This window comes from Nerophis lumbriciformis, linkage group LG27, assembly GCF_033978685.3.
Source record: "Nerophis lumbriciformis linkage group LG27, RoL_Nlum_v2.1, whole genome shotgun sequence".
Taxonomy (NCBI): domain Eukaryota; kingdom Metazoa; phylum Chordata; class Actinopteri; order Syngnathiformes; family Syngnathidae; genus Nerophis; species Nerophis lumbriciformis.
In genome coordinates, this window is record NC_084574.2 from 21,178,158 (window position 1) to 21,192,893 (window position 14,736).

At 39.2% G+C, this 14,736-nt stretch overlaps 1 protein-coding gene across 2 annotated transcripts in view; it reads right to left on the bottom strand.

Annotated features, from left to right (window-relative positions):
- Positions 1-7,175: 7,175 nt before the first annotated feature.
- The window catches only part of noctb (nocturnin b), a 30,037-nt gene continuing 22,476 nt past the window's right edge, over positions 7,176-14,736 (bottom strand). For both annotated transcript variants that reach the window (XM_061988391.1, XM_061988390.1), the window contains exons 4-5: positions 10,541-10,872; positions 7,176-10,468 (exon numbers count right to left, since the gene is read on the bottom strand). In XM_061988391.1, the coding sequence (XP_061844375.1) occupies positions 9,947-10,468; positions 10,541-10,872 (854 nt within the window). In that variant the 3' untranslated portion in view covers positions 7,176-9,946. The remainder of the gene's footprint in view (positions 10,469-10,540; positions 10,873-14,736) is intronic.

A 14,736-nucleotide genomic window follows, 5' to 3' on the forward strand; every position in this document is an offset into this window, starting at 1 on the left:
CATGCCTTGGGCACTAATACACCCCCATACCATCACAGATGCTGGCTTTTGAACTTTGCGCTTAGAACAGTCCGGATTGTTTTTTTCTTCTTTGGTTCGGAGGACATCCACAGTTTCCAAAAACAATTTGAAATGTGGACTCGTCAGACCACAGAACACTTTTCCACTTTGCATCAGTCAATCTTAGATGAAGCCGGCGGTGCTTCTGGGTGTTGTTGATAAATGGCTTAGGGTTTGCATAGTAGAGTTTTAACTTGCACTTACAGATGTAGCGACCAACTGTAGTTACTGACAGTGGTTTTCTGAAGTGTTCCTGAGCCCATGTGGTGATATCCTTTACACACTGATGTCGCTTTTTGATGCAGTACCGCCTGAGGGATCGAAGGTCACAGGCATTGGTTTTTGGCCTTGCTTACATGCAGTGATTTCTCCAGATTCTCTGAACCTTTTGATATTACGGACCGTAGATGGTGAAATCCCTAAATTCCTTGCAATAGCTGGTTGGTAAATGTTGTTCTTGCTCACACATTTGTTCACAAAGTGGTGACCCTCGCCCCATCCTTGTTTGTGAATGACTGAGCATTTCATGGAAGCTGCTTTTATACCCAATCATGGCACCCACCTGTTCCCAATTAGCATGTTCATCTGTGGGATGTTCCAAATAAGTGTTTGATGAGCATTCCTCAACTTTCTCAGTCTTTTTTACCACTTGTGCCAGCTTTTTTGAAACATGTTGCAGGCATCAAATTCCAAATGAGCTAATATTTGCCAAAAATAGTTTTCCAGTTTTAACGTTAAATATCTTGTCTTTGCAGTCTATTCAATTGAATATAAATTGAAAAGGATTTACATATCATCGTATTCTGTTTTTATTTACGAATTACACAACGTGCCAACTTCACTGGTTTTGGGTTTTGTACATCAGGGTTATCGGTTGTCCCAGGGGCCAAATCTGGCACGTGAATGACACCACACCGGCCCCCAAGATCAATTCAAAACTTGGGAGGTAAACATTTTTGCAGCAAATCCCCAATAAACCCTAGAGTGCTCCTGTTGTATAGAAGAACTCAAAATAATAGACCTAAAAATTAGCTATCAATCTTCACTATGACGTCACTCTATTGACGCTGGCTGCCGCGAGGTCATAATTAAGAAAACATGACCGAGAGGGAAGTTAAATTATGTTCTCTAACACACACGGACTACAGAATTTATTTAAATCAAATTTTTTAAATGTATTGTTCAACTTCGGCAGACACGTTCACAACAGAACATCACGAGCTCTACTCCATTTTCCGGTGTATCGCTGAATAATGTCCCCGTGGCAACACAAACAATAGTTCCTATGGAACGCATATCTTAACAGTAGCTCCTATTGCTACAAGGAAGGCGAGAAACACTTATTTGAACAGACTCGTCAAAAAAACTCTAAAGACCGACTGCACAGTTCCGGTCTTCACAATAAAAGCGCTGCTTCATCCTGCCTGCGCTAGCAAAATAAGAGTATCAGAAAGCTAGCAAGCTACGGAGTTTGCCGCCAATGTATTTCTTGTAAAGTGTATAAAAAGGAGTATGGAAGCTGGACTAATAAGATGCCAAAAATCAACCACTTTCATGTGGTATTGGACATAAATGACTTTTTTTCCCCTCGTCCATTCAAAAATGTGGACGTTATCAGCACGTAGATGGACACCTATCTTCAAACAAGAAGAGGAGCCAGCTAGCTATCTAGCTCGTTAGGTAGAATCCTGTCTGATTCCAATCAATGCAAGTCATCAGAATCAGGTAATACACCAACTTATATTATTGTCTTCATGAAAGAAATGAATCTATATGTGTTAAAGTTAAAGTACCAATGATTGTCTCACACACACACTAGGTGTGAAATGTGTCCTCTGCATTTGACCCATCTTATTGTTCACCCACCTGGGAGGTGAGGGGAGCAGTGAGCAGCAGCGGTGGCCGTGCCCGGGAATTATTTTTGGTGATTTAACCCCCAATTCCAACCCTTGATGCTGAGTGCCAAGCAGGGAGGTAAAGGGTACCATTTTTATAGTTTTTGGTATGAACTCACGACCTACCGATCTCAGGGCGGACACTCTAACCACAAGGCCACTTAAACATGCTTGTATTATCATTAAACACCTTTAACTTGTTAACAGTAGGGTGGAGTGCCATCTCCGGTTTGGGGAGGAGACCATGCCCCAAGTGGAGGACTTCAAGTACCTCGGAGTCTTGTTCACGAGTGAGGGAAGATTGGATCGTGATATCGACAGGCGGATCGGTGCGGCGTCTTCAGTAATGCGAACGCTGTATCGATCCGTTGTGGTGAAGAAGGAGCTGAGCCGGAAGGCAAAGCTCTCAATCTACGTTCCCATCCTCACCTATGGTCATGAGCTTTGGGTTATGACCGAAAGGACAAGATCACAGGTACAAGCAGCCGAAATGAGTTTCCTCCGCCGGGTGGCGGGTCTCTCCCTTAGAGATAGGGTGAGAAGCTCTGTCATCCGGGGGGGAACTCAAAGTAAAGCCGCTGCTCCTCCACTTGAAGAGTAGCCAGATGAGTTGGTTCGAGCATCTGGTCAGGATGCCACCCGAACGCCTCCCTAGGGAGGTGTTTAGGGCATATCCGACCGGTAGGAGGCCACGGGAAAGACCCAGGACACGTTGGAAAGACTATGTCTCCCGGCTGGCCTGGGAACGTCTCGGGATCTCCCGGGAGGAGCTGGAAGAAGTGGCTGGGGAGAGGGAAGTCTGGGCTTCCCTGCTTAGGCTGCTGCCCCCGCGACCCGACCTCGGATAAGCGGAAGAAGATGGATGGATGGAACTTGTTAACAAAAACATCTCCTTTTTGGGAGTTGGAATTGGGGGTTAAATCACCAAAATGATTCCCGAGCGCAGCCACCGCTGCTGCTCACTGCTCCCCTCACCTCCCAGGGGGTGGTACAAGGGGACGGGTCAAATGCAGAGGGTAATTTCACCACACCTAGTGTGTGTGTGACTATCAGTGGTACTTTAACTTTAACTTTCATAAATAAATAAATATAAATTACACATATGAATGTAGGTAGATCCCTTCGACTTGGTCAATTGAAAAGTAGCTCGCCTGATTTAAGTCCTCTCCTTTTTAGCAGTTACACATTTTTCTATAACGTGATTTATGTAACTAAGGTGTTGTTGTAGCTTGTTTACTTCAGATGCAGTCAGTAGTCATTTGTTCCACTTCTTTAGCGACACTAGTGGTGTTCCTCAAGGTTCCATTTTAGGTCCTCTCTTTTTCATAATTTGGGCTATTTAAGTGGTGACCTGCAAGTTCAGTTCTAAAAACTTGAGAGACTCATATTTTTGCAAAATATTTTACAAAACACTAGAGTGCTGTCGTAGATAATCTTTCTCTAGCTTTTTTGCTAGTCAAAGGTTCTTGGTTTCTTAACAGCAGAGCGCTCCAGTAACTGCCAAAACTAAATGACATTTCTCACTGGCACTCATCGAGGGCGGACGCTCCCCTTTCCTCTCCCTTATCTCTCCTGCCTGCTTCTTTGTCTTGTCTTAACGTTCTTGTTGCCTCTTTTTGCACTGCTCTCCAAATCTAAACATTGGAACTATTTAACTGGCCTCAACGAAATTGACAAGATCTTGGGTTTGGAGGAACCTGCTTGTTGTGACTGGGCGGTTGTTGCTGTACACACGACGGACTTTTGGGAGAAGGAGTGCCTGGCGACCCTTTCAGTCGAGGACGTGAAGATATCCACCTTTTCGGAATTATGACAACAGGACATCTGCTGATTGGAGTAAGCGTTGCTCAGGGTTGTCGACAAATTGGAAGTTGCTGGCAGTCTTCAAACTACCCCAAAGCTGCCACAAATGATTGGAGGATGCGGGAAGAACTGTGGACACTCTTGTGATTTGGATAACATCGGACGGTCTGCCCCGCAGGATGTATTTTGAGGACCAGTCATAGATCATTTAGAGTGAAAAGCAAATTTTTTTTCACTCTCATACAAAACATTCTAACTTGGATTGTTTCCCTGGCTTCGAGACTCTCCCGAAGGACAGTGCGGCAAAGACACAACAAACTCCCTTCTTGTCTCTCATGGACATACTCCTGTTGTAGTTGACTTTGGACTGACTGGCAAGAACATCAAGGCCGCGGAACAGAGACAAGCGGCAGTCTTACACACATGCATCCACAAAAAATATACACCACACACACATACCCCAACCCCCATCCTTTTAACAACACTCTGTAAACGTTTGGGAACTGAGAAGACACATTTTTTTAAGCTTCTCAGGTGGAATTCTTTCCCATTCTTGCTTGATGTACAGCTTAAGTTGTTCAACAGTCCGGGTGTCTCCGTTGTGGTATTTTAGGCTTCATAATGCGTAATGTGTAAGATACCCATGTCTTGGGCACTAATACACCCCCATACCATCACAGATGCTGGCTTTACAACTTTGCGCCTATAACAATCCGGATGGTTCTTTTCCTCTTTGGTCCGGAGGACACGACGTCCACAGTTTCCAAAAACAATTTGAAATGTGTACTCGTCAGACCACAGAACACTTTTCCACTTTGTATCAGTCCATCTTAGATGAGCTCAGGCCCAGCGAAACCGACGGCGTTTCCGGGTGTTGTTGATAAACGGTTTTCGCCTCGCATAGGAGAGTTTAAACTTGCACTTACAGATGTAAGGACCGACTGTAGTTACTGACAGTGTGTTTCTGAAGTGTTCCTGAGCCCATATGGTGATATCCTTTACACACTGATGTCGCTTGTTGATGCAGTACAGCCTGAGGGATTGAAGGTCACGGGCTTAGCTGCTTACGTGCAGTGATTTCTCCAGATTCTCTGAACCCTTTGATGATATTACGGACCGCAGATGGTGAAATACCTAAATTCCTTGCAATAGCTGGTTGAGAAAGGATTTTCTTAAACTGTTCAACAATTTGCTCACGCATTTGTTGACAAAAGTGGTGACCCTCGCCCCATCCTTGTTTGTGAATGACTGAGCATTTCATGGAATCTACTTTTATACCCAATCATGGCACCCACCTGTTCCCAATTTGCCTGTTCACCTGTGGGATGTTCCAAATAAGTGTTTGATGAGCATTCCTCAACTTTATCAGTATTTATTGCCACCTTTCCCAACTTCTTTGTCACGTGTTGCTGGCATCAAATTCTAAAGTTAATGATTATTTGCAAAAAAAAAATGTTTATCAGTTTGAACACCAAATATGTTGTCTTTGTAGCATATTCAACTGAATATGGGTTGAAAATGATTTGCAAATCATTGTATTCCGTTTATATTTACATCTAACACAATTTCCCAACTCATATGGAAACGGGGTTTGTACTTGTGCAATGACAATAAAGACCTACTTACCTACCTAAATAGACCAAAATCAAATGTCTACTGTAGAGGACGCTGGTTCTCCGGAATATACAAAATAAGACTAATCGTGAAGGGGGAAATGTGGCCCTCAAAACAAATGGAATATTCCAGAAGTACTGAGTAGCATTGAACATTATTTTTTGACACTGTGTTTTTGTGCAATGAAAGAATTTAGACTTTAAAACTTTTGTTTTTGTAAGATTAACCCTTGGATGCACACGTGGGGTCAAAAATGACCCGAGGGTTCGTTATTCTTTAATATATTTTAAATTAAATGTAGAAATATATTCATATTCCAGGTATTCATCATAAAACATGTTTGTTCCATTTGCATTTTTTTTTCATTAATTGTAAGAAATTGCACTTTTTGTATCACTACTCACTCTTCCACAAGTGGGGTCAAGCAGTTCCTATGGAATCTTCTATGAACCTTTAATTCAAAGCAACTCTGATCTGACGTCCGCAGTCTCACCACCCAGGAGGTAATTATTACACCGCAACATACATGTACGTAAGTATTACCTCCATTTATGAACTTAGTTTTCATTGACAGAATATAATGTGTAATCAAATTAGTGATCAGATAGCCTACTTTGTTGTTAGCCAACAGTACTGTTTTTAGGTAGGTAACAGTATTGTTTTAGCCGACTGTATTGTTGGTTAACACACTTTGGACCTGACCTAGATAACTCAAACAGAGGCCAATGTTATATTAGCACGTTTTTTTTAGCTTGTTAAAGGATTTATAGTTTTCTCTGCATTTCAAATATTGTCCTTTCTAATGTTTTATTTGTTTTTGTTTTTATTTGCTAAGAGACCAGCTATGATCGTGTGGACCTTGCCGGACAAATGATCCAGGATGAATCGGATGAGGAGCCCATTGACATCTCAGATTTAAAGGACCCAGACTATTTCCTCCCACTGAACAAGGCCAGACTGACAAAGGAGTCCTCTGAAGAGGTAATGGACATTGTGTCCAACAGAATGAGCCTCAAGGGCTCTTTCTGGTCAGCGTTACCCCCTAGCCAGACTACAACACCAAGCCCAGGGCCTGTACCTGGGTTTAGTACTGTCTCCCCAATCGATGCATGGAAGCTGTTAATGGCAGTTTATATTATAATAGAATGTCTGACATGCACAGACACCTACTTACATGTATGTTGCGGTGTAAAAATGACCACCTGGGTGGTGAGACTGCAGACATCAGATGTGTAAGTGGGACAGTATTGACAGTCAAAGTTGCATCAGATTTGAGAGATAACATCAGATGTGTAAGTGGAATAGTAATACTGTCCCACTTACATAATGTGTTACATTATGTACACACACCTTTATACATATACTGTATGTACACGTTTGTGTGTATGTATCTATGTGTGTGAAAACAAAACCAGTTGAGTAAAGCAATATAAGTAACATATGTTTAATATTTGATATTTGCTCCACAATAACATTCTCCATCCAGTTGACCTGACAATTAAATACAAATAATATATTCAAAATGTTTATTACAGTCAGCAAGCATCATGGTGGTTTTGGTATTACTCAAACTTTATATATATATATATATATATATATATATATATATATATATATATATTTATAATATATGTATATATATTATATATATATTATATATATATATATATATATAATATATGTGTATATTATATATATATATATATATATCGATGATATATATATATATATATATCTATATATATATATATATATATATATATATCGATGATATATATATTATATATATATATATATCGATAAAACACACCATTGGGTATTTTAGGGAAAACAAATTTTCTGCTTACCATCACCTCATTATTTTCCACCAAATACATGCACATCAACATTTAAATAGCACTTAAAACATGAATCAAACCATCACTCTCACGTGCACTTTATTGTAGCGACTATGCAGAAACCATGTCTGCATATTTAAAGTTCCATGCACTCCATGCTGTATTGGTTTGTTGTAATAGTTACACTCGTCGAAACATCAGAATATAAACCTACGTGGTTTTTTTTTTTAATTGATGCAGCCATGCATACAATACACAGTACATAGTCTGTAGTCGCGTCTCAAAAGGACCACTTCAGTCAGTAGTAGTACAAGTATATTGTGTTCAGTTAGTGTGTAGCGCTGTCATGAATCCATTACTGCACTTACTGGAAACTCTCACTGTGACTGCACTTCAAAGTGTAAGAATGGCAGAGTGCCAATGAAAAAACACAAGCATTGTTAAAAGACAAGGTAGTGCTAGCGTTGCCAGATGTACGATAGTTATAGTATTTGGACGATCATTTCACCCTCCGTATGATCAATAGTTCGCAATATCCTAGAATGTATGTTAAATTGACCCTGGAAACACACACTGCAGCTAAAAGTGTGCATTCACTCACCTTCCTATTTACAACCAGGTGGGGGCGCTGTGTATTTAAAGGTAAAACTGCATTATTAAGATACATGGTAGCACTATATAGTCAGCACACACTTCTAAGCATTAGTAAACACTGAATTTATCATTTATAAAGCATATTTTGACATTACTACTCATTAGTATATAGTTTATATAAACATTTATAAATGTTTTATATATATATATTAACAAGCTCATCTCTAAATGGTGGCATTTTTATACTTTTTAATTCAGCTTTTCTACATTATATTTAAGTATTGTCAATGGTTTGTTAGACCATGTGGAACAGTGGTGTCACACTCCTTTTAACTGAAGGCTACATTGCAATTATGGCTGCCACCTGAGGGCCGTTTGAAACAGTGAATGTTTATGAATCGTTACACAATTTGCATAGGAAACTTTTCGGTTATTATATCTTTTACTTACAGATTGATTAATATCTCGCTTTGAAATCACAAGTCAAGTTGACAAGCAGATATTTAAATATACATTTTTGAGAACCAAAAACAATGCCTGGAACATCTTGTTGCATGCATGGTCAGATATTATTAAAGTGTAAAACATATGGAGTACATTTGTATGTCAAAATTAAAGGAACTAATACATTTAGCCAGAAAATGTCCCCCCAGCCTTTTGTAGGCCACATAAATGTTGTGCAGGGCCACAATAAAATTATTTGGCTGGCCAAATCTAGCACCCGAGCCTTGAGTTTGACACCTGTGATTCAGAACGTATGTAAATAGGACTTTTAATATTCACTCTACACATTTATACATGCACTTAAAGTATTCAGACATGTACTAGTGGTTATATTTATAAACTACATACTAATGAGTATTCATGTCAAAAGTACTGTAAAAGTGCACCGGTAGTTAAGCCGCACCCACCAAATTTTAGAAGAATTAAATATTTTAGCGGCATAAGACTACAAGCCGCAGATATGTAACGGTATGAACGATTTTCAATCAATCATCAATCAGTCAATGTTTACTTCTATAGCCCTAAATCACGAGTGTCTCAAAGGGCTGAATTTGCATTTTGTAAATGTTTATTTATATACTTTGTTTCTAAATGGTGTCTGTAACACAGCAATTAAACGGCTGACCAAACAAAACAGAAGTCATCGTCATGGACCCACTAGCTGCGGAAAATAGCTCTTCAACCAGCTAAACAGACTCAATAACTCCATGGTGACGTGTGGTGGATTTACGAAACTGAATAAATACAAAAAGAATGCCATTGTAAGTTAATAATACTAACACTTGTAAAACAGGTTAGCATATTCGCTAATGCTAACGATGCTAGCTTTAAAACACTACAATAGCATGTACTAATATGCATGACAACACTTCTACAAACATCACACATGGGACGGTTTAGAAAGTATGAATTTTTTTACTTATATTGTAAACTTACAAATGTTGCTTGGAGTGATGAATGAAGAATCCGTTTGAGCAGAAACGCTACGGACAAATACTTTCGGCACGAAAAAGTAAGAAACATTTTAAACCCGCAGACTCGGCAGTGAGCGAACTGGCGCCATAGCGAAATCAATAACGCACCTTTTCAGTGTCTCTGTTGGCGGAATACGAAAACTATTTGTTGAATTATGGCCGTTAGTGAAGAAAAATCCTTAAATTACCTGCACTGTTTGCTCAGCCGCAGGTTCAAAGCGTTGGAAAAAAGTAGTCATAGTCTGGAAAATACGGCAGTTTTTCCAAGTGTTCCCAGCTACACTGTAACAGCGTGAGGTGACGATGGTACTGAATAAGTCAAATCAGGCAGATTACTGTACGTACAACCATTTGAAGAGACTGGTGCAATAAATATCCATCTGGCAACGCTAGTTAGTGCTTCAGTCCATTTCTACCTAAAGTCGAGGCACAGGCAGAAATACATACAATATATAATTATAAAAATATAAATGTTATACTTTTTTAAATTAAATAGATAACATAAAAATACTGTAATCTTTTTTGGGACAAAATGTTTATCAGTATATACAACTTTTTTTTTTTGTTCATCTTTACAATATTTGAAATTATTATTTATGAGTTAAATTGTTATGTGCGTATTATTTATTTATTAACACGCACATCTAACTGATTTACTCATTCTTCATTGCTTCTCCTTAAAGCTGAAATCACAAACCAGTGAGAGATGGTCTGAAGGGTACCTGAAGGATGGGAGCCTGTTTGGACCAATATCTTCTTCTGAGGGGAAGTCCAAGACCGCATCCACAGTCAACAAGTCCTGAGTGTACCAAATATAGTCCAGAGTAGCGCAGCACTCCCCTGTGGGGCGAATCTTCCACGTCGTGTACCGTGGTTCTGTCAAACTGTTTTGGCTGAGTTTCTTGTAGGCGGAGTCTAAACCAAGAGGAGAGGTCAGAAAATGGCGGTACACGTCCTCAGTCGGGACGGCATTAAAATCCCCACAAATGATGAGAGGGACTTGGGAGTTGGGGCCGTCTGATGTTCTGAGCGCGTGTTTCTGGACCACGTTTTGGACTTGACGCAAGAGGTCTGATCCCTGGGCGCTGCGCAGCCACTCCCAGCCGGCACGTGCTTTCAGGTGAGTCACGGCCACACACACGCGCCTCCTTGTGCTTTGACAGCGCAGCATCACCACCAAAGCAACCTGGAACGGACACAGCGGCATGTGAGAAAGTCCCAAAATACCACATTGTGTCGTCAAGAGGGTTCTACACACCTGATTGGTCGGAATTCTCATAGCAGACAGCTGTAGGCTCACACAGTCCAAAAACTCAAAACGGGACTCGTCAAAAAACAGCGCACAACCGTCGGGGCCGTTGTTGCCCTCCACGTCTAAACACGGCGACCAAGGCTTAGGACAGAACATGCTTCTGTAACCCAGACGGGCCAGAATGGGCTGAAAGGTGTCAAAGTAGTGGTCCACTTCCTGCAGACACAGGATGTGCGGTCGGTAGGTAAGGATCTCCTCCAAGATCAGATACTTCCTTCGGGACCAGCTGAGGGCCTCCAGGGGACACTGCACAAAACTGTCAAGTCCTTCACCGAGAGCTGGCGATAGAGAGACCAGAGGTCAGTGTCAGCGATTAAACATTAAAAAAAAAAATATTTTAACCCAACTGCTGGTTCAGAAAAGGACAAACCCCCTTATTTGAGTTCTTTTAACTCTTAATTTTTTCAACCTCACTTTTGCGTTGAATTATTTAACCAAAAAGTTGAGTTACGATAACTTAATGTTGGGTTATTCCCAACCAAACTATTGGGTTGAATTATTTAACCCAAAAGTTGAGTTATGATAACTTAATGTTGGGTTAATCCCAACCAACCTATTGGGTTGAATTATTTAACCCAAAAGTTGAGTTATGATAACTTAACGTTGGGTTATTCCCAACCAAACTATTGGGTTGAATTATTTAACCAAAAAGTTGAGTTACGATAACTTAATGTTGGGTTACTTCCAACCAAACTATTGGGTTGAATTATTTAACCCAAAAGTTGAGTTATGATAACTTAACGTAGGGTTATTCCCAACCAAACTATTGGGTTGAATTATTTAACCAAAAAGTTGAGTTACGATAACTTAATGTTGGGTTATTTCCAACCAAACTATTGGGTTGAATTATTTAACCCAAAAGTTGAGTTATGATAACTTAATGTTGGGTTATTCCCAACCAAACTATTGGGTTGAATTATTTAACCCAAAAGTTGAGTAATGCTCACTACAATGTTGGGTTATTCCCAACCCAAATATTGGGTTGAATTATTTTACCCAAAAGTTGAGTTATGATAACTTAACGTTGGGTTATTCCCAACCAAACTTTTGGGTTGAATTATTTAACCCAAAAGTTGAGTTATGATAACTTAATGATGGGTTATTTCCAACCAAACTATTGGGTTGAATTATTTAACCAAAAAGTTGAGTTACGATAACTTAATGTTGGTTTATTCCCAACCAAACTATTGGGTTGAATTATTTAACCCAAAAGTTGAGTTATGATAACTTAACGTTGGGTTATTCCCAACCAAACTTTTGGGTTTAATTATTTAACCCAAAAGTTGAGTTATGATAACTTAATGTTGGGTTATTCCCAACCAAACTATTGGGTTGAATTATTTAACCCAAAAGTTGAGTTATGATAACTTATTGTTGGGTATACAGCATGCTCAAATATTTTCATGTACATAATATGTGTGATTGTAAATAATGTTAATGAGATTAATCCATAATAAAATTCCCTTCAAGAAAAAAAGCCCTTTACCCAAAAATGGTTCATCATTTTGAAAACCCAGAAATTGAGTTAAAATAATACCCTTATAACCCAAAAAATAGATTGCTCTTCATAAAAATAACTAAAATGTTTAACCCAACACTAGCAACTCATAAATTGTGTTATCAAAATAACCCAGCCTTTTTTAGTGTGTAGTTCAGAAGTTTAGTTGGGTTAGAAATGTACGCGCGCTGGTCTTTTCTGCACGTATTTACTTCCTGAAATGTGGCACAAAATGTTGTGTAGGCGTGACAACGTAGGACTATGTTGTGTGCTCATTTATGCATCCAAAACCAAAACAAAAATACAGTAAACACGAACCTCTTTCCACCATTCGGTACTCAATTTTTTGCATTGCAATTGTGTTGTCTGGGGCCACAACCACTAAGGGGCCACATGTTCATGGCCTGCGCGTTTGTAAAGATTTAAATTTGTTTTTCTTTCATTTAAATGAGTCAGTTATAAATTACGACACCATAAAAAGTTAAGGTCAAATCAATGTTGCAGTCAAAGTTCAACAATAAGTTTGTTGAATCAAATTAGGAATGTGGAACACCAAAATACAAAATGCTTCCTTCCCTGTGGTAGCAGCAAACATCCACACAAGATAATAACCTTATTAAAGCTCATCTTTGTGCACTTTAGTGATGTGCGGATCGATACTGAAATATCGATATCGCCGATAACAGATCTTTATGCTCTAATATCGATTCTCAAATCAAAATATCTATACTTTTGATACTTTAGTTCAAGGGTGTCTAAACGTTTTCCACCAAGCGGCCGCATGCTGAAAAGTCAAGCATGTGGGGGCCATTTTAATATTTACCGTATTTACTTTAAAAAAAAAAGATAAAAACACACACATATATATATATATATATATATATATATATATATATATATATATATATATATATATATATATATATATATATATATATATATATATATATGTATGTATGTGTGGGAAAAAAAATCACAAGACTACTTCATCTCTACAGGCCTGTTTCATGAGGGGTTCCCTCAATCATCAGGAGAAATCTCCTGATGATTGAGGGAACCCCTCATGAAACAGGCCTGTAGAGATGAAGTAGTCTTGTGATTTTTTTCCCCACACATACATATATTGCGCTCTACTACGGTATCGAGCACTATTTTTTGGATAACCTTATTAAGACATATATATATATATATATATATATATATATATATATATATATATATAATTAAAGACAAAACTTTGTGTTATAGGTGACTACATATATTATCATTATTTATTAGTTTATAATGTTCAGCTTTTTCTCATTACGTTACGATTTTTTCTTTCTTTTTTTAGATAGATTGGTTATTATTTAAAAATACAAAATAGACACACATTTTTGTAAGTATCGGATCGGTATCGCCAATACCAGCTTGAATTTTACTTGGTATCGGATCGGAAATAAAATCAGTGGTATCGCACATCACTAGTGCATTTACGCACAGCATGAAACATCGTGTAGACAAGGATGAGGTGAAAAAGGAGTGGTAAAAACACGTCTTTCTGTAACAGCGTCAGAGAACGTTAAAAAGTGTGCTACGTCACACGTTCGAGGACCGCTGAACAGAGAAGGACGGCACAACGCCCGCCGAATCAATGCAAACTAAGCAAAATAATGGGCCTCCTAACAGGAAGTCTAAGACGTGTGCGTGCTTGTCTGGCATGAAGATTTTGGATGATGGGCAAAATAAAATAAAAAACTACAGTTCCCCTTTACGACAACATCAACTTAAGTGCAATATTGGCAGCATGGAAACATGGTGACTGACAAAATCGTCACCTGGCATGAATGGAACACAAATAGAAAGAACACGAGACGTGAAATGTCATCTCTGACTCAACTGCTCCACCTGTGCCACGCCACGTCATCAAGAACCAGACACAAATGACCACTCTGCGCTTCTCATTGGTTGTTACCATGGTAACAAGGCCCATACTTCTGCGTCAGACTCTACTTGGGAGCATAATAACCTTTACTACTAGTTTTATTTCAGCACTGCAGAAACAATGTGGCACACAAGAGTGAGGTCTTAATAAGAATACTTCTGTCAGTGCACTTGAATAAGTACACTGTACACACTGTGCAACATTATTGGGCTTATAGGCAATGCGCTACAGCACTTTATAATAACTGGGTCTTCATTTCCTCTCTGAAAATTATCTTAACTGACCTGGTCTTTGGTTGTGATCCTGGTCTGTGTCTGTATTTATCGCCTTTTCTGTTATTATTTCTACTTGAAGCCATTGGCTATAATCTGACATATTTACATACAGTATTTTTCGGACCATACAGCGCACCGGATTATAAGGCGCACCGCCGATGAGCGGGTCTATTTTCACACACAAGGCACATCGTATTATACGGCGCATAAAAGAGGTCATATTGTGAACTTTTCCCTCCATTTAAAACACTTCCGTGTGGTCTACATAACATGTAATAGTGGTTCTTTGGTCAAAATGTTGCATAGATTATGTTTTCAAGTCCCTTTCTGACCGTCTCTTCAGGATGCGCCGTTTTGTGGGCGGTCTTATTTACCTGGCTCACCTTCAACAGCGTCTTCTCCCCGTCATCTTTGTTGTAGCGGTAGTTTTTAGCGCTTCCATAGC